This window comes from Amphiura filiformis, chromosome 3, assembly GCF_039555335.1.
Source record: "Amphiura filiformis chromosome 3, Afil_fr2py, whole genome shotgun sequence".
Classification (NCBI taxonomy): Eukaryota; Metazoa; Echinodermata; class Ophiuroidea; order Amphilepidida; family Amphiuridae; genus Amphiura; species Amphiura filiformis.
The window spans coordinates 50,891,790-50,912,822 of NC_092630.1; the positions used below are offsets into that span (position 1 = coordinate 50,891,790).

General features: G+C 36.4%; 1 protein-coding gene across 1 annotated transcript; it reads right to left on the reverse strand.

Annotated features, from left to right (window-relative positions):
• Positions 1 to 621: 621 nt before the first annotated feature.
• Positions 622 to 20,914, reverse strand: LOC140148682 (CXXC-type zinc finger protein 1-like). The gene is given in 15 exon segments (XM_072170718.1): positions 622 to 1,236; positions 1,622 to 1,774; positions 3,264 to 3,357; positions 3,663 to 3,712; positions 4,357 to 4,464; positions 4,781 to 4,988; positions 9,403 to 9,608; positions 10,361 to 10,489; positions 11,573 to 11,797; positions 12,168 to 12,239; positions 13,382 to 13,456; positions 15,700 to 15,968; positions 16,429 to 16,529; positions 17,255 to 17,481; positions 20,754 to 20,914. Coding segments are annotated over 15 exon segments (2,217 nt in total). The 5' UTR covers positions 20,784 to 20,914; the 3' UTR covers positions 622 to 966.
• Between the last annotated feature and the right edge of the window lie 119 nt (positions 20,915 to 21,033).

Here is a 21,033-nt window from a genome sequence, read left to right on the forward strand (position 1 = left end):
TACTGTAAAACTCTCACTGGTGGTGGAAAGTTTAACTGGAAATGACCCACTTAAAAACTAAAACGTGCTGCATTAGTGAGCACACATCTGGCTAATGAAAGTGGGTTTTGGCAATGTTACCCTGTTATCATAACAGAAATAAAATACATTCACTTCTTACAAAGAAGTTTCACCAATACTGATATTAAGCTTTCACCTGATCATTTTTTAACTTATGACACCCGGATCAAGAAAGACCTTACATTATTACTACATCACATTCAGATTTCTCCTTTTTAGATAAACCCCAAAGCTGGGCTACTTTGTGTCTCCAAGCCACCATAATCAGTGGCCAGTATTTCAGATATTGCAACTTCTTTTTACAGCTTTCAGATTAACATTTTCTCAGGCCTCTTTATATGCCACATGCATATTTATTCTTTTGAAATCACTTTGCTGTGGTCTTATTTCAAAGGAATGTCACATAGTAAGTCAAATACTATGGTGGCAAATTGCAATCTATCATGGAAATATTACCTCAGCCACTGCGTATCCTTCATTTCTATGCACAAAAGATATGCTGGTATGTAACAGATTAATTATATGTAAAGTTTGAAGCAAGGTTCTTCAGCAGTCTGCCAATCTGGCGCTGTTCTAATTGGCTAATCGAATCACATCATCATCACATCGGCACCTCATTCGCTGATCAAGCTGCGTAGCAACGCATGACCTTGTTCTCTTTACATGATAATCGATAAGAGCAGTCGGACACCACTGAAGGACCTTGCTGAATACTATAACCAATATCTATCAGCAGTATGTGGACATGTGCTTTAGAACCATGCACAGGACAATTATCTCATGCCTAAACCCATGATTTGAAGTTCCCTTGAAGGTTACCTATAAAGAAGGAATCTGACTGTGATTTGTTTCAGTTGAGTTGTGATGCATGATTCACCTGTCACAGTAACACTTAAATGTTCATGTCTAAGCTGACGCAGTGACAGGTGTTGACGTACTCACAGGCAATGCCTGCGTGACAGGCTGATGACCATTGTGTTGTGCTTCAGCTACAGCTGCTTCTTGTTTCAGCCCTTGTTCTGTTGGTGTACCCTGCATAGGTTGAGGCATGACAGGTGGCATCAGTAATGTGTGGTCTATAGTCTGATGCAGCATGAGACCCAATACGCCCGCTCTTGTTGACATGGCAATACGGATGTGCCGCTCCTGCTCCAACAAGTCGTCCAATTTCAACCACTGTGGTAAAATGATACAAATACAAATTTGCAAATACATATTAGCCCAATTAACAATTAGAGGTTTGCTGATGTACTAAGATGGCCTTAGTTGGTATTACACATATCTTTGCTGTGCATCTGGTGTAACATGTGTGTATTTGACTGGTTGATGTACTGTACAATAGGTTTTATGAGTCATGTACAACCATGCTGTGAATGCACATTGTAACCATGATGTGTATGCATACCATGATGTGCATACATATCATACTTTGGGTACAAAGGGCTGGCAGTTGGAACATATGGGAAATATTGTAACTCGTCAGGGTCACCACATTTAAAAACATAGATCTTCTTCTGAGAGTCAACAATTTTACACAAAAATTCATTATTCCTTTACTTACCCATCTAACCCTTTCCAGATCAATTTCAGCTCTTCTCAACTTCTCCCAGTTGTGATGTTTGTGACATTTCCTTTTGGCAATTTGACAATATGATGCAGTCTCTTTAAACACATCCGCTATCAGGGGACAACCACAGACTTCTTTCTCAGGAACCTGACAAGTGATCATATATGCACGTAAATCAGTTAAAATATTATACAAATAATGCATCTTTCAACAGTACAAAAGCACTGCTTCCCATTTTTGATTACACAAAGTGAAATTGTCCTTTCCACTTCAGTCTAAATATAGTTTGTTTTTGGGTATCAAAATACATGTAGATGAAGGCTGAATTAGTGGAGACTGGCAAACATTAGAAGTGCGCCTGATAACTCGCTTTGGTAACACAAATTAAAATGTAACCAACTCTTTCACTCAAGATAAAGAAATGTTTTGATCACTATTTTAAAGTTACCTTTGGGAACTTCTTACTACAAATAAATGCAACAGCCTTTTCAAAAGCTCCAAGATAATCTATATAAATAAAAGGAAGTCGCTAAATCTTGTCCAGAAGCAGTCTCCGAGATGCTTTCACTTTCAGCTCTGATTTATTCGTACATTGATCGGGTACATATTGCCATTAAACCATCTGACGTTCATTTTGCAAAACTATTCAGTCACTATGGAAATAACAAAAAAATGTTCGGTTGCTAGGCCGTTGAGGTCAATAACCTTATGGGTCAGGTCATGACAGCAAAGCGGCGTCAAAATGCAAGCGGTGTCCAACACGCTGCGATGTAAGTGGCGAAGTCGCGCACCTGCGCGCGTACACGGCACATGGTTTCACGCGCATTGCGGCGCATGGTATGGACGCATTTAATGTTGGCTTACGCAGCGTAGGCCACGTATGTTTGTCTGGGTGTGTACATGATTGCCGGCTTCTCGGAGACAGGGGCGGATCCAGGAATTTGGAAGGGGGGCACACTCGGAAGTTTTTGCCGCCACCTTTTGAATGGCCACGAAGCGCCATTGTGTCGCGCGCCGTGCAGCCGGCTGTGTCCCCTCAAAATTGGAAACTGGGTCAAAGCAAAGGCCTTGAAGCCATTTCAGGGGGGATCATTGGGTGTAAGCTGATGAAAAGGGGGGGGTTATTTACTAACCGTTCCCGTTTACTCAACTAGCGGGGACCCGCGCGAAGCGCGGGTCTCCCGCTAGTATAAGAATAAAACAGCACCATAGTTACATATCTTGGTTATACAAAAACTCAATGAGAACAGACAATCCAACTATATATTCCCATGTCTTCAGTGGCAAGCTTGCTTGCACATGTCCTAACCACAGTCAGGATATATATTGCCAAGGAGAAAACTGGAAGTTTTGTCTGCTTATGCATCTATCTGAGAAAACTTGAAGTTCTGTCTGCTTATGCATCTATCTGAGAAAACTGGAAGTTCTGTCTGCTTATGCATCTATCTGAGAAAACTGGAAGTTCTGTCTGCTTATGCATCTATCTGAGAAAACTGGAAGTTCTGTCTGCTTATGCATCTATCTGAGAAAACTGGAAGTTCTGTCTACTTATCCATATATCTGTTGCTGATGGGATGGGATTGATTTGTTATAAATACTTGTATTTTGAATGGAACCAAATGAAATCTAATCTTACCTTAGGCTCCCTGTAATGCTCAGGACAAAGAACTTTTAACCTCTTACAATATGTATTATGTTCGGAATTGAAGAAGTCGCAGAACATGGACTCTCTGAAACAAAAATGTACACATGGTAAAAGATTATAAAGAGACTTACAAACCAACGAAACAAAATCCTTTACCATAAAGTTGACTGAATATCTGCCCATGTGACATACTTTTTGAGTGATGTTGATTGATAATATGTCACTTCTTACACATGTTAACAAATACAAATTGTGCAAAATTCATATTCAAATCTCTTCATGCCTAATGTAAAAAGTAAACTGAAAATTAGTACAATCCCAAATAAATATACCTCCTGGATAATTAAAAGTCATCTTTTTTGTTTTTCTAGACAGCATATACAAACTTACCCAACAATTCTTGTCTTGAATGCTGAACCATAAGATGTTTGACTTTCATACTGAAATGGAAAGATTTAGAAAGACAAGTGTGAAAAATCATATCACCATCATATTATCAATACCCCCAACAGATATATAGTTTCCTTTAACTCCGATATAGATGATGCATTTAAATTACACTTGTTGGAATTACCTCAAAATATGTCACTAATTCAGGTTCAGTTACTATCAGCTAATATACTGGTGACAATATAGAATGTAACCAGAAAACATGCACCAGATGACATGTAACAATTAATTTGTTATCAGAGTAAGGAGATATATACATTACATTCATTCCTCTTTATTAATGTCCGCAATATCCTATGACTGATCTCCTGTTTCATTTTGCATGATGTCATTGGGCAGGAAAAACCTCCTATGTGTCACTGGCCCCAGAACATGTTTAAAGCAAAACCTCCCATGTAATGTCTTGGCATGTTTACCTTAAACATGTTCAAGGGCAACAAGTACATGGGTTATTCCTGCTCAACGATGATGAGTGAAAAGAGACTAATGCAATACTGCATTTTTCCCACAATTCACCGGTGACAATATTCAACCTGACAAGAACACATGAACTTGTCCACTACATCTAACATATCCTTGTGTACTCTTAGCCATGATATTCATTTCTGAGTAAACATGAATTTGGTTTACTTACTTTGCTATAACACTTGCTCATATGTCTCAGTGCCTTTGTTGGGTTGACAGGATGCCCACATGACACACAGTAGATGCTTAACTCGGCTTCCTCATTATCATCCGATGCCTGGAAGAAATCATGATATTAAATCAATTATTATGTTGTTTTCTGGTATCAACCATAAAATCAATATCAATCTTGGAATCAGCTCAAATAAAAGGGACATTAACAATGTCATTAAAAATATTCTTGCTTGTGTCAGGGGACCAAGTACGCCCAGCATTTTACATTCCCTGGTTGGAAACTAGCTACACATACACCACCTGACCATGATGCCGACAGACATAATGTGATCTTTTTTTACACAGCTCCTTGTGAAATCTGTGTTTCAATACCTCCACCATAAAAGTTACCTTATTGTGAATTGTGAATATATTCTAACCTCTTTGTTTTCCGATATTGGCATCTTCTTAGCCCTCTCAATGACCTGCCTCAACTTCACTATCTTCCTGTCTAACTCCGCGATCTTCCTCTTTGCTTCTTCCATTTGACTACGCATCAGCTCAAGGGCCTTCTTATTGTTCTCTTCGGCAATACATGGACTCTGCTGCCATTGTTGGATTCGTTGAGGTAGGAACTCGAAGATACGTCTGTATATCAAGCAAGACAAATCAAACATTTTAAGCATTTTAAGCACTCTTTTACGGAAACAAAACTACTTGTGCAAGATACACATTCAATTTCACTTGGACTGTTCTCAAATGCACAAGTTTCAACAACTCTTCCTATACATTTGTACAGGAGCAAACCGTTGTTAATCAGTAATGAGACCACATTTTAACAGTAGCGTAAACGCCAAAGCAAGTTAACGGAAGCGCACACTCATGTCATGTGTTATCGTGTTAAAGTTGTCATGCCTGGAACTTGTGTGCGTATATATACGCTTACATGTTGAATTCGTTATTTTGGAGGAAGCAGCTAAACATTGCAGTTTTATTCAAAAGTTGTATTGCTGCTATCAACAGAGAAATCACCAATCTTGGATGGCAGAGACTAACTTACATTCCTTATGAAATAATTGTGTGAATTAGATCTTTAGTTTGTTTTTGTTGTTGAAAGGGATTCAATCAAGTTTCACCATTGTCAGTGTTCGATTTTCATCTATTTTTTTGTGTAGCAAAAATTGCTACTCACTTTCAGATTTGAGTAGCAATTCCAAAATTTTGAGTAGCAGTTTGTTTTCACCATATTTTATCGATTTTTTTGTATTTTCTTATCTTCTCACAGATTACTCAATCCCAGTACTCAATGCTTACAAAAATGTTATGCAACTGCAGTGTTGCAGACCGAATGTGGTTCAAAATTCGGCACCTAAACTTCCTAAGCTGATTATCGTGTGCCCTTTCTAAACGCAAATTTTCCTTCAGTAATCAAGAGAAGTCCTACATTTTTGAGTAGAGGAAACTCACTAATTTATTAGCTGAAGCATTAAAATAATGTGAGGAATCTATGAAATCCTAAAAATCTTGTATAATTTTGGAAGATTGTCACCAAGGACACACGATATTTCCATCTCACCTCTGAACTATACACCATATAAACAGTGCTACTTCTTTGACGTCATAAAATTAATATGCACGTTTTTAGTTATCTGGTAATACATGGAAGTTTGTAACATGGAAATAAATTTGCATACAAGGGAGGATACTGTATTTAGTTTAATGGCGTAAACATCACGATTTAGGGACTTTTGAGTCATATTTTTGTGGATTATTTTCTTGGAAATAGAATTTATGGAAACATTTTGACTTCGACAAATGGCAACTTGCAAATGATGGTATATCAGCGTGGTTCACGATCGCAAGTAGGCATTTTTTGGGATTGCATTTTTTGCTACTGGTCTGTGTAGTTGAGTAGCAGTTTGTAAAAAATGACTCACATTTTGCGATGCGAATCCAGGTAAATCGAACACTGACCATTGTTCATCAATGTGAATTTGAATGTGTCCACAGAGTTGGAAGACAGAAAGGGGGAGTAGGCATGTATATTTCGGACAAACTTAAATACCAGGTACGCAAAGACTTAAGTAAATCAACCCCAAACTTTGAGTCATGCTTTATAGAAATTGAAAATGTAAATAAACGAAATATCATTGTTGGTACTGTATACAGAGCCCATACATCTATTAATGATTTCATAACAGGAATAGATCCTATTTTAAAGACTATTAATGCTGAAAAAAGCTTACCTATGTTTTAGGCGATTTTAATATAGATCTATTAAAAGTTGAGGAACATAAAGCATACCATGATTATTTAGACCTAATTTATTCCTATTCATTAATGCCAACTATATACAAACCGACTAGAATTACTGAAACAACCGCTACACTAATTGATAATATATTAACGAATAACGAAGCTGTAATTCAGTCTGCTATCATAGTTACAGATGTGAGTGACCACTTTCCAACAATCTTGTCAACAAATCTAGATGTAACTGACATTCCAAGTCCAACGGTGACACATAAAAGGGTTCATAGTAACGAAAATATTTACATGTTAAAGAAAAGATTAGCTGATGTCAAATGGGAAGAATACCTAGATAATATAAATGCAGATGATGACTACAATAAGTTTATCAGTATATTTAATAAAATATATGATGAATGTATTCCATTAAAGAAATGTTCAAATAAAAGGAAAAGGGATCCGAAATCGCCGTGGATAACCAAAGGGTTACTAAAGAGTATAAACATTAAAAATACTTTATATAAACAGCATTTGCAAAACCCAAGTGCTGAACGCCTTCACAAATTTAAAATATATAGAAATAAACTTCATGCTTTGATACGCAAATCTAAGAGGAAATATTATTTTACCAAGTTTGAGCGTTCTAAAAATAATATGAAACAAACATGGAAAACAATCAATAATATCATTGGCCGTGGTAAAACAAGACAAGCTCAAAAGAAATTTAGAAGTGACAACGGCAATACTATTACCAATCCCCATGATATTTCCAACCTTTTTAATGATTTCTTTGTACATGTAGGTCCTAATCTAGCATCACAAATTCACAAATCAGGTAAAGATTATTTTGATTACCTAAAAAATCCAGCATCTAGCAGTATGTATATGAAGCCAGTTGTTGAAATGGAAATCATTAAAATTATTGATAAATTTAATCAAAATAAAAGTGCTGGTCATGATAATATTGGAAATTTTATTATAAAAAGAGTTGCAAAGGAAATTGTTCAGCCGCTTGCCTCAATCTTTAATCTCTCCATTTCAACCGTGTTGTGCCACAAAAAGTAAAAATAGCAAAGGTAATACCAATCGATAAAAAAGAAGATTCTGAAGTATTTTCTAATTATCGCCCAATTTCGGTACTACCTTGTTTTTGAAGATACTTGAAAGACTAGTGTTTAATAGATGTATTATATATAGATAGTAATAAAATACTAAATGATAAGCAGTTTGGTTTTGAAACAACCATTCTACATACATGGCCATAACTCAACTAGTTGACAAAGTTAACTATGCCGTTGAAAGAAACGAAACCACAATTGGAATTTTCTTAGACCTCTCCAAAGCCTTTGACACCATCGACCATAACATATTAATTCATAAATTGGAACACTATGGTTTTCGTGGTATCGTACTTCAGTGGTTCACTAATTATTTAAGCAACAGAAAACAATATGTACATTACAACTCTTGTGAATCAGAACTTAAAGATATTATTTGTGGTGTACCTCAAGGTTCTATACTGGGTCCCTTATTATTCATTCTCTATGTAAACGATATTATCAACACATCAGATGTATTAGACTTTATATTATTCGCAGATGACACTACTATTCTGTACTCACATAAAGATATTGAAAGTAAATATCAATTAATTAATAATGAATTGAAAGAAATTAGTAATTGGTTCAAGTCGAACAAACTATCGGTAAATGCAAGTAAAACAAATTACATGGTTTTGGGTACACCACATATGACATCAAAAATAAACTCAACTGTGTGTGATGTATCTCCTGAGATCATTTTAGATGAGTCAGTTCTGGAACTGGTTACTAATACAAAATTCCTGGGTGTGATTATTGATGAATGTTTGACGTGGAAATACCATATAAACTGTATAGCAAAAAACCATCTCATGAAATATTGGAGTTATGAACAAACTTAAATTTTATGTACCTGATCGTATCCTGTATTCTCTATATTGTACTCTTGTTTTACCTTATTTAAATTACGGAATATTGATTTGGGGTGATACGTGTAAAACATACTTGGATAAAATTATGAAATTACAGAAATGGGCTGTGAGGACAATAGCAAATAGTCATTATAGAAGCCACACTGCTCCCTTATTTGCCAAATACAATATTTTAACTCTTGCAGACACCTACAAACTTGAATTGGGGGTATTTATGTACAAGTACAGTAATAATGAATTACCAGGCGTATTTGATGGCTTCTTTACACTACGTTCCAATATTCATAATTACCAAACGAGAAGCATAGATAAATTCAACTTAATGAAGAACAACAAAACATTTACTGACCATGCCATTCGTACTGCTGGTCCAATATTATGGAATTCATTGCCACATTCAATAAAACGGCAAATTCATTGAAACATTTCCGTAAGATATATAAATGTGACTTGATCTCAAAATATGATTAATTCTTGAGCATTGTGTTTCTCGTTTGTTTGTTATGCTTTGTTTTGTTTTTTACTTGTTTTTTACTTTTTTTGATGGTAACATTTCTTTGTTAAGGGGGGTGACTTCCTCTGGCCTTATTGGCCTTCTGGTCATCCCTCCATAATTCGTTTGTTTGATATTGCCTTTGTTTTTTAAAATATATACTGTGTGATTTCATGTGAATTATGGGAAAATAAAATATCTTGTATCTTGTATCACCGTTTAACAACCCATGTCCGGAGCGAATGTGTGAACATGACTGAATCCCTAAATTTCACCTGCACCATATTTATGACAAAAGGTCAGATTGAACATCTTCCATACCAAGTACCAGACTAATCTACACTTACGTTGTAGCCATTTTCATTCCACAGTCAGCGCTGCAATACTTGCTTCCAGATCTAGCAGGATTCACACAAGCAGGACCTGCACACTGCTTCTGCGCCTTTAGCATCACCAAACTTCAAATGCGTTTGCTGTTGTCATCAGACTTGTCGCTTATTAGAGAACTCCTTCGTCTCTCTTCCAAACGAAGTTGTCTCAAAGCTTCTCTTTCCTGAAAGAAAATGTCATGATAAAACAATACAATAAGATGTATTTGCTCCATTGTGAACATAAATTAACATTTTAGGGTAACATGATTTGTGTTGTTTTAATTGATTTCTGGTTGTGTCTTTGTTCTAGATTATAAAATTTCAAGTCTTTGTTTTTTTCACTTGATATCCAAAAATAAAGAAGAAAAAAAAATGGAAAAAGGGTGAAATTCCTGTTCACACTTAAACACCGTACCACAGAAGGTAGGACTTATCTCACGAGAATCACAGATAAGCGAGATAAACCTTTTGACGCATTAGCATACTGAAAGTAGTACAAGAGTATATATTGCAAGGTTCAAACACTATACCACGGTCAGCCAATTAATGACATGCCAATGGGGTGTGTCGAAATTTCATGAATGTTTTTTGACCTGTAAAAATTGTGAAAAAATACGCAAAATCAAGAAAAAGGCTATGGTAGGAGTTATTAGATCAACCCCTCATAAACTTTTTTTAATCTTTTTATGCTGAAATACCTTGTTTCTTCATCATCTAATTCTGGAAATGTAAAAAATAAAACAATTAAAAAAAATGGCCAATTTCCAGCAGACTGGCATCTCTACAATTAAACCACACCTCGAGTGCACAGGTAAGGAATTTTATAATCTATGCATGAATCATACCTTTTTTTTGTGTTCTATCTTCTGCAACTCATTTGCAAAAATAAAAAGACATGTTTTGTAACTATGTAAATGGTTCTTATTTAGCATACCTGTCTTTCCCTTTCTTTCTTCTCTTCTCTCAGTCTCTTCTCCTCTTCCATTTTCTTGATATATTCTGGGTCTTCTTCAGGTTTCTTACTGTAGTCATAGTGGTCTATCAAGGGTACTCCAAGTCCAGTCTGCAATGTTTCAAAACATATAAAATTATTTAAATGATTTGGAGCTGATGATCATGAAGAGTAAGGAGTAAAGTCTGTGAACAAGATTCGCTGTATGTTTTTTCAACCAAGTAAGGGGTAAACAGCTACAACAGCCAGTAAAGGGACCACAGTGGTGTTAATCCTATACAACCTACCATTCGGCAGTAAAAATCAAATTCCAATGCATATCTTCTTATCTTTGCATATCACAATTAACAGCTGTAGCAGTTTAAGGTGTCAACTTTCATCATCTAACAAGTAAACCACCTATTTTGTCTTACGCTGGCTTGTGTGGTTAGTTATGCAAGGTGAGCGCTGGTTTGCGTGGTTAAAGTTACAAGATGAAAGCTGGCTTGTATATGTGTCACATGGTGAACGCTGGCCGACGAGTATTCATAACCTCATTAATATACGCGATACATGCGATCCAATCATTTATATTTATTTGGCAAACGCAAACGCTGAACACGGTCACTAATAAACAACAGTGGACCTCCGCGCCGTCAGCGTAAATATTAGTAACATCCGCGCGTGCTGTGTTCTGCGTTGAACAAATTGCGAGAGCACTGGCCGCCGTATTTGGATTGCGCGCTACCATATATGCACAGATTGTGATACACACTTCTGTTATTGGTCAGCCTGTTTTAGCCTGATCGATTTTTGAAAAGGCAAAAAATTGTTCATTTTTGAGGAAAAGTGTGTGATATTTTGTAAAGTGAAGAGATGAAAGTGACAGTTATGAATGAGGTTAATAACTTTGCATCGGTAATATATCGGGCATTGTGAAAAATCTAAACATTTTGCCTTTGGACCTCGGAATATCCCTACGCTGCTCGGGATATTCCTTGGTTCCAAAGGCAAAATGTTTAGATTTTCACAATGCCTCCAAATAACCGATGCGCAGTTATTAACCTCTAATTGATAAATTGAATACTTCACAAATTAGAATTAGAAAGAGCATCAAACACCTTGTGAACATTTTTTATGAAAAACAAAAACAAAAAAACAAACATTTGAAATAATTTTTTTAACTGAAATTTTTTCTTGAAAATCACTACTCACTCTCTTCTTAAAATCTTTGAGCTTGCTGGTGATGGATTTGCTGGATCTCTTGGGCTTGATCTTGGCCCTCATGTCATAGTCTGTGTCCATACTTGTTGTAGAATCCCATATAGCTGCAGAAGAATCTGTAATACTTCCAGGTGTCCGACTGCCATGACTTCCAGGTGTCCGACTTCCAGGTGTCCGACTGCCATGACTGCCGCGATAACCACGCTTGACAAGGTGCTATAAAACCAATGCATGAGACACATTATTATTACATGAAGCCAATAGAGGCAACCTCTGACTTGTTTTTTTATTGCTTATCCAGAATGGCATTCAACCAACTGTCTCCTTATCACAAATTTAAGTCCAGCCAGTTAGTTGCATAGATGGGCAGACATATTTATGACCACAAATGAGTGTATCTAATGCACTTTTTAAATACAGATACCATATTGCACCTAGCTAGCGCCCAGGGCACCGAAATTGGTCACTTTCCGGGGGCACTTATTAAAACGATGAAATAAATATACAAATGGAGAATTTACACACATAAACACAGCCACACATTCAAACAGTTGTACCTTACTCACTGATGTCAAACATTACTCACCGATAATTTCATGCACTGCTTTAACCTGCATTTCTGTCTGATTTTGTTTGGTCCGCCAAATTTTTTCATGTCCTGGAAAGAAAAAAAAAGAAAGAGACGAAGAAAAAGATTATTACATTGGTAAACACAACATAAAATATGTCATGTAATAAAACAATCATCCATATATCTTTGGTGCAATGGAGTGAATGATCACAATCAATTAATTTAAATACCCCATGCAAATGAATTGCTTTTCTTGACTGACTTGACTTGGATAGGGAGCAAGTGCAACCGTACATCTGCAATGGCCTTAGTATATGCCCCAGCTGCATACTGTATACAGGCTTGGTGCAGGAGTAAGAGCACCAGGCTGCTCTAGATGTGAGTATTCACAGCACCCTGCAAACTATTACTAATTGCCTACAACCCACACCATCTACCTCCAGTGCTTACAGGCATACCACCTGCAAATATTAGCAGCGACTCTTGTCACTAGCCCGTCAAGCCTTGGAGCCAAATCACATCTTCCATATCATCAACAAAGACCATCAACAGCCTCGTCTAAAATCCAGACACCCAATCTGAGGTGTTAAGGCTGATCTCCCTAGTCAAGCATGGGTAGACTCAACTGCCTAAGCACAGGGGGTTTGACGTTTCAAGGCCAACATGTGGAAACAGGGTCTGTCTTAGTGCCGTACTATTACGCTGACTTTCGTATTCGGCGAGGAGGACGATTTGGACCTCCTGGTTTGTTTACAAACAGAGAGATAGACAAAAGACCGTTCCGCTTGTCCAAACACTCAAGTATCAGAAGCATGGTCCACAATAGCGTGATTCACGTAACATGAATAGGTATTAAAAAGCTGTCAAGTTAAACCATGTGCTTCTTTTGTCCTATTTGCCATCAAGATTTCATATGGAAACAGTTCAGACCCAGTACATGATCATGTCAGAAATTAATATTTTGTTCTGGGTCTGATTACTCGGACTAGGTCTGTCTGACAGCCTAATCTGTGAATGCGGGGAAAAACTACAGACAGCTGATCATATCATAACTCAATGCCATCTATCATCTGCCGAATGGAGCAAAATGACTCGCTGAAGTAGATGCAAAAACAAGCCGAGATCCAATTATCTCCCAGTTTTTTGGTTTCAAACACAAGAAAAAGCTTCTTTTGCAATAGACAATAGCTACAAGAATTTATACAAAGTCTGTCTCAGGGTTAACTCACCTTGCAAAAGTCACACTTGCCGCAATCATCTTTACGATGACATGCCTCACACGATCCACAACGACGAGCCGATCTCTAAAATGAGACAAAATAAATTCATGTTCATTAACATTTATTTATTGCATAATTATTGAATATGAAAGCAATAAATTATAGAGACACTCATATCAGTAAATACATTTAACATTTAGAAAACAGACATAATGTTGGCATCAAGTATTTTTTAAATAAAATGGACCAAAAGTCCAAATGAAACCCCAACTTGACCAAAGAAAACAAAATAACTAAATAAGCACAATCCACGGCCAGCAGAATCGGGCGGGGCTCTTACAGAAAGGCGCCCAGCCACCAGTTTCTTCCAAAAGCACAAACAAATAAATAACAAAGGCTGGCTCAAGCAGTGAGGACTACAAATCGGTCAACACATTCTATGTGTACCATTGAACAAATTTTCAATCAAGACAAAAAAAAAAATAAAGGCCTATATGAATAAAAATCTAAAATTGTATTCAGGTGAAAAAAAGAAAGAATTACAGGCAAGCTAATCATGCAAACCAAGTCTAAAAGGGGATCACCTGAGTTCAAGACTCCATTTTAAAAGTGATGCAACTTTACAAGCAGAAAGCGTGGCTAACCAAATTTTAAAATCAATGAGTTAAAACTTAAAACTAACCTAAGAAAAAAGACTAAATAAATAACCCCAAATTATTTTTTTTTTTGCAATCTCCGGCCAAGGAAAGATTTACAGTATAAAAAGAAATTGTGTTTTAGGATGCCAACATTACTCACATTCATCAGCTTGTATTCATCACTTTACATACAACTCATTCACAAGTCCTGCAAGAAAATTTTGTTATCTCACACATCTAGGTACATCCATCCCTTTCAGTCATCAGTACACATACTGACTGCAAACTATAAGAACATGCATGAATGAACTGGACAAAACAATCTTTTCAAACAAAACTCACACACAATCAAACAAAAGAGACACTACAGAAAATGCAAGATACACCAACCACAGAGAAGAGAAGCAGTGAAATGAATCAAGAGTGACTACAAAAACAGGTGTTAAACAAAAAGATGAAATTGAAAGGGTCAAAAAGTTTTAGATAAATACAAAGGGCAGTGGATCAAATCAGTAGAAGCAAAAGCAGAGGGTGATGGTGCATCCCAAAAAAATCTACATTTAATACAATTAATAAAATTCCCAATTTGCAACAATAAGGCCTAAAAAAATGTGTTTGATTGGCGGTAACCCGACCGACCCTAAAAATAGGCCAGACCCTAGACCTTTTTTAAATTTTTTGCAAAAAAAAAAAAAAAAATTTTAAATTAAAATAGAAAAAAAAAGGTCCAAAGCCTTTTTTCATAAAAAAATAAATTTAAAAAAAAAAGACAAAAAAAGTTCCAAATCCTACGCAATTTACAGCGTAAAATGTGTGTGTGTAAAAAAAAAAAAAAAAAAATTGCTGACCGACCTACCCTAATTTTTTAATGTTTAAAAGAAAAAAAAAGGAAGGTTTTATTTCAAACTCTAATGGTGACCCGCAGGACAAATTGCTAGAATTGTACATTAAACACACCTAAACAGACACAATGTAATTTGCAGGCAGCAGCTTAATCAGCGCCAATATTGCAACATAGAAACAAACAACTATACTAACATCCAATCCAACCCAATGAGGATAAAGTGCCTTGCCCGGAGTTCGGAGTTTGCTCAAGGAAATTTGAAAATGCCACAAAATAGGGTAAAACTGTGTAAAATGTCTAACTTTTGTGTTGATTTGCAAAATAAAACAACGAAAAGTGATTATTTAGCAGTAATCAATCATTAAACAATCCATTCTAGCATTAATTCTAGGCCTACGATGCTGGCCATACTACAGTCAAAGGTAAGACAAAATACACTTTTAAAACACGTTTGTTTTTAAAACTTTTCAGTGATTTATAGTGGAAAACGGAAAATCACGGACATGTCCAATTTGTAACACAGATTTTAAATTTTGTAACACAGAGAAATTATGGCTTTAGCCTTATCCACTCGGCCACATGTGCTCCCTATGTTACGCCAATCAAATTTTTTTTTTTAGGCCTAAGTCCACATGGTTTGAAATTTTGACTTGTTTAACAGTTTACTTTTGTAATTTCTTACATCTCATGTTTGGAAGTAACCAATGCCTTGTATATCCTTCAATGAATGACTTGATTCTCTGCAGCTGCTGTCAAAATTCCAATGTAACTGGGACACAATTATTTGCAAGTCATAAAGAAGCTACATGTACAAAGTCATGCTGCTCCTAACACTCAATACTCACATGGAATGATTTGCTGCTTCCACTCTCACTAAATCTGCTGTTCTTCTTGTGAGACGGTTTCATCTTTTTCTTTTTCTTCTTGAGCTTTTCTTTACTCAGCTTCTTCTTTTTCTTTTTTTTCTTATCCTTATGTTTCTCTCTGTCCTTCTCTTTATCCTTCTCTTTGTCCTTCTCTTTGTCCTTCTCTTTGTCCTTTTCTTTCTCTTTCTTTACTTCAGGCTTGTCCTTTTTCTCCTTGTACAGTGTCTTGTTGTTTGCAGGATCTTTCGCTATTAAGGAAACAAATAATATGATAAAAGAATTCCAAAGCAACAAATTTTATGGCTTGATATATTGTTGTCTATTATTACCTTGACATAGTAGGCATGGGCATATCCTGAAATTCTTTGAGGTACAATAGATACCATTTTATTACATTTTTGTACACCTCATAAATATTCATGAGTACACCTCATAAATATTCATGAGTTTGAATTTCCCTATGCAATACTTTTAACCATTCCCTACAACCTCATCACCAAAGTCAAAGTACAGTGTAATAAAACAAAATATTGCTTGGTTTATAATATTGGAAAAATAGGGTAGCTAACTAAGGGTTAGAGTAACCCTAACCCTATCATCCATTGGATTCAGGGTGACTGATAGGCCCGCAGCAAGTATCTCAGGAAAAACAGATCACCCTATTTCCTCTGTAACCATATATATTTGTATATCTTGTTTGTGGCTTACCATGACATAGTGGGCATGCATATCTCTTGATATTCTTGGAGATAGCCTCTTCAATATTTACACACCTGCCATGGAACCATTCTTCACAAAAATCACAGCATCTGAAATGGATGGCAAAAATACAATGGAGACATTGCAAAATAATCGTATCTTTTAGGGCTTTGAAGAAGAAAAAAAAAGAAGGGGAAATATACACAGGATTGCATTTGCAACAAATTAAGACATTTTCTGAAATAGAAGGTGAGAGTGAAATTGTTTTCTTTTTTTCTTCTTTCCTTTTTTTTCAATTCTGTTTCTTTCTCGGCTTCCTTTCAGGATGTTTTACATAGGCTTTTAAAACATTAATTTGTCATGTGAAATCTTGCCCAAAGCTGGACTCCTCTGAACAAGTTTCCACAGAGAGACTAGAGCAAACCTAGATAAAATTTAAAAAATCAACACTCACCCAATCCATTCTGTCAGTGAGTCAGGCAGTGTTCTACAGTAGGTTATGTACGTTTTTTGGCTTTGATAATTTTTAATAATTACTTTTACACTGTATACTTAAAATTCTTGCTCACTTTGGAGTTCAAAAACAAAGTCGTTTTTATTATTAAGTTGAACTTAAGTTCGGTAGTGATGTCATTGCCTTTTCACAAATGCACCATAAGCACATAAGCATATTGCTCTGCGTGATTAACTTTACCCGTGCAAATTTGATACTGCGGACAGCGAAATACTCGCCAATCACTACCGAACTTGACGTGAACCAATGTTTAGCACACACCAGTATGCATTTGTACACTTCAATTCAAATACTATCTTTTGAGTACATATGTTAACTTACATCATGAAACTTGTTGAATCAGTTGTCTGGCAAATACAATACAGTTCTGGTGCATGTGGCTCTCCCTTTACCTCCTCCTTTATCTCCTTCTTCATTTCTTTAGGCCTTTTGATGTCCATATGACCTTTAACCTGTGCCTTTGGACTCTTCTCCATCATGTTCACGAGGGTTGCTACTTTTGCCTGTCGCTCAGGTAATAAGGAAAAGGAGCGAGACAGCTCCCCTTGCTGTGATGAAAAGAAACATACTCTTCTAGCAAAACTTAAATCACTTACCCGGTAGCCCGGTACTACATTTGTGTATACTAGTAGTTGAATTAAATAATTTTCTTTGTAGAACTTCCCCACCACCTACACAAGGCATACAGCATAGGATGCATACACAATTTGTAATCCATTGTAATTCAATTTTTTTCCTTTTTGGTTATGTTGTTCGGGTACCAAAGTTAAGCACAAATCCTGAATATTACCACTTTTGCTCTGTTTCCATGGCAACAGTGGGCCACCAGAAATTGGGGGACTGGGTTTTCCATCAAATTCTGAACTGGGAACAATGTTGGGTTTTCTGTAACTTGTTTCTCATAGATATGGTCAAATTTCCATTTCCAACTGCTTTGAATGGTCAAGTGAGAGTTTATTCAGGCTTTCTGCATAACTTGGGTACCTGAACAACATATCCAAAAAGAAAAAAAAAATCCATGACGTAAGGGCAACGAAAGTGCCAAAAATTGGCTGATTTGGTATGGATTGATCGTGCTGTCAATAAAGGTTGGTTAAGTCAATTTTATGGAACACCAGTGCTTCAAGTGGTCAAGCGCCCCTCTTGCTCATCGCAATAACTAGATTTTAATACTAATTTTTATAGGCAGGATAGCCTACAACAGGTCTGAACTGTGTCTGAATCAAATTGACGTTGAACTGGTCCATAATAATGTGACACTTAAAAAGACTTTAAAACCATGCAAGTTTCTCTGCCCCTCCCACTCAGTTCAGCCAATTTATCTTAATTCTATTCCCTGTTGTATTTTCAGCCACTCCTCTTCTCCCCTATCACTGTTCATGTACCTGTTTAGTTGTGATATTTTATCCTGCTACGCAATTTGCAAACTTTAGCAGTAGAACACTGCTAAAATTAAAATAAACTGAATAGAAACAAATGTTTGAACAAATGGGGTCTTTTGGCGACAGAATGCTGTTAGGAACTCCTCTCTCCTCTACTCACCCTCCTCTCCTCCCCAGGCTCCCCTCCTCCTTCCTTTCCTCCTCTCCTCTCCCTTTCATCCTCTGATCCCCCACACTCTCCCTCTCTCCTCTCAGTCTAGTCTTTGACTGAAAAATAATATCCTCTCCTCTCCCATCTCCTCCCGTCCACCCGCTCCTCTCATCTCCCCACACTCTCCCTCTCTCCTCTCAGCCTAATCATTGACTGTAAAATAATATACATTTAAAATAGATTTGAGTCTGCCAATCTTGCCTAAAGCAATTACCAGATTACAAATTCCAATTGTTATGGCAATGAATAGAATCAATTAGCTTCGCTTGAACCGAAGTTGAACGTAATTATTTTGTGTAGCGTATTCCCACACACGCAAGTTTTAAGGTGTATTTTTGGGTGAAAATCAGTGTTTCGATTTACCACCTGCACATATGAAGGTGACTTTGATTCTGTGCAGGTAACTTTTCAAATGTACCTGCACAAGTGCATGCAGAATTTTAGTCGTAAATTACACAGTTGGAATCAGAAACATACAATGTGTCTCTAAATCAAAGAAGTAATATAAATATCCCTTACAAACTGACACTTTTCATCTGTAAAAAAGATGATTAGTTTCACGGCACAAACTTTCTATTTTAATGGTTCAATTGTGTGCAAGTTACTTTCACTTTGTGCAGGTACCATCACATGAAATTGAAAAGATGATTAGATAAGTGGAAAGTGACATAGAATTTGATTTGAGAAATGAGGGAATTTTCTCAAAAAAATTCTCCATCTTGAATAAATATTAATTGCTAATTGCGTCATGCAGTAAAAAACTGTCCAGTTGGGGATATTAGCGCTCAATTCGGCGATCGATGATCAACGTGATCCAACATCGGCGATATTCAACGTAATATTTTTGTGCATAATATTTGTTCAAAATATGGTACCGTACATAATATTTCACAATTTATCCAGTAATGATTTTTCAAAAATCCAAGTTTAAAGTGTGTAAATTGATGTAGATTGATGAAATTACTTTCTTAGATGTGTGTATCACCATTTTCAGTGTTTTTGCTGTAACTGCTCATGTACAGACAGCCCTTACATGACCGCTTCACATTGTATTCTAAATTCGTCCGCAGCATGTGCATATCTTTGGGCAGTTTTTTCCAGAATTGTTACTGTTTTTTATCCTTTTGCATCCAAAAGATGAGGCTATATTTTCCCACAAATTCATGCGAATGGTACTATCAGTTATTTCCGGACCTATTTCCAGATGGTGACTTGGGGAAATCAGGGATTTCAAATCCAACGAAAGTGAATGATTTCTGGCGTTATTGCGCTTTTCAAAACACGATTTCTTTCACAAATTTCCTCCAAATTTGGGTCTTGTGCTGCATGCTACAGGAGAATTCCTTGGTAGATAATTTTTTGACCTGGTGAGATTTTATTAATATCAAAAGTAAATTGGCAAAGAAATATTTTGCGAAGATCGAATTGCTTTTGTGAAGCGAGGGTTAAACCTGTTTATCGCCGTATACAGTGATACAATGCAATGTCACCCTGTTCGGTGGGACCTGGTTCAGCGATGTCTGTGATCCCGACTCTAGCTAAAATAATAATTTCTCGATCATGAGAGTACGAATATGAATGTACTGCGTGCACTGCGTAATGTGGCAAGTTTAGTGGAATGACACGATAGCGCGATCGATTGTGCACGCACAGGAAATGCAGCGCTACCCAAAGCGTGTGTGGTAGGCGCTGTACGCCGACGCAATTGTCATTGCGTGCCTATTGAGCTCTCATGAATATGATCGAGAAACTATTATTTTAGCTATACGTGCGTGCTCAATTACTGTCACAAAACAAGCGTAGTTTACCGGTACATCAAATGCTCTACGTGAAAACGTCGCAGGCGGGGCTGGCATGCACCGATGGCGATTTTGCATCCAACTGTTTTTTAGTTTCACATAAAAAAAATAGCGATAAAAAATGTATGAATTTTGTCGAAACAAAATAATTAACTTTTATTAAGTTTGTTCGTTTCGATGTAATCAATTCAATATACATGTAAAAGGTATTTTTGTACAGTTTAAAACTTAAAATCATGTTTAACCTTCTTGCGAAAGTTTAATTTGATGAATCAGCAATTTTAACCTATAAAGCTCGGGTGGTCTAAAAGTCAGAATCGCCTTTAAATTTCGTGCAAGTAGCTGCGAGGCTGCCGAATTTTGCACTCGTGAAAATCTACGGTACGATTTTTCATCTCAAAACTTAGATTATTTGCAATTTAACTTACCGAATGGGAACTACTTTCTGTGTCTGACATCTTAACTTGAAAATGATCAACAATCCAGCGAGGATTCAGCTTCGAATGCTCTGAAATACTAAGTTTATTCGCTTTTTGCGTACTTCGTTTTTCATTCGATGCGAAAAATAAAAATTATGAGAATTACGTCATCAAAATTTGTGTTCTCGATCAGCGCTACATAAAATAAATAAATAAATACACAAATAGTAGGAACTCAAAGATCTCAATCCAATAAAAAAGTAAAATATTATACATGTAATAAATACAT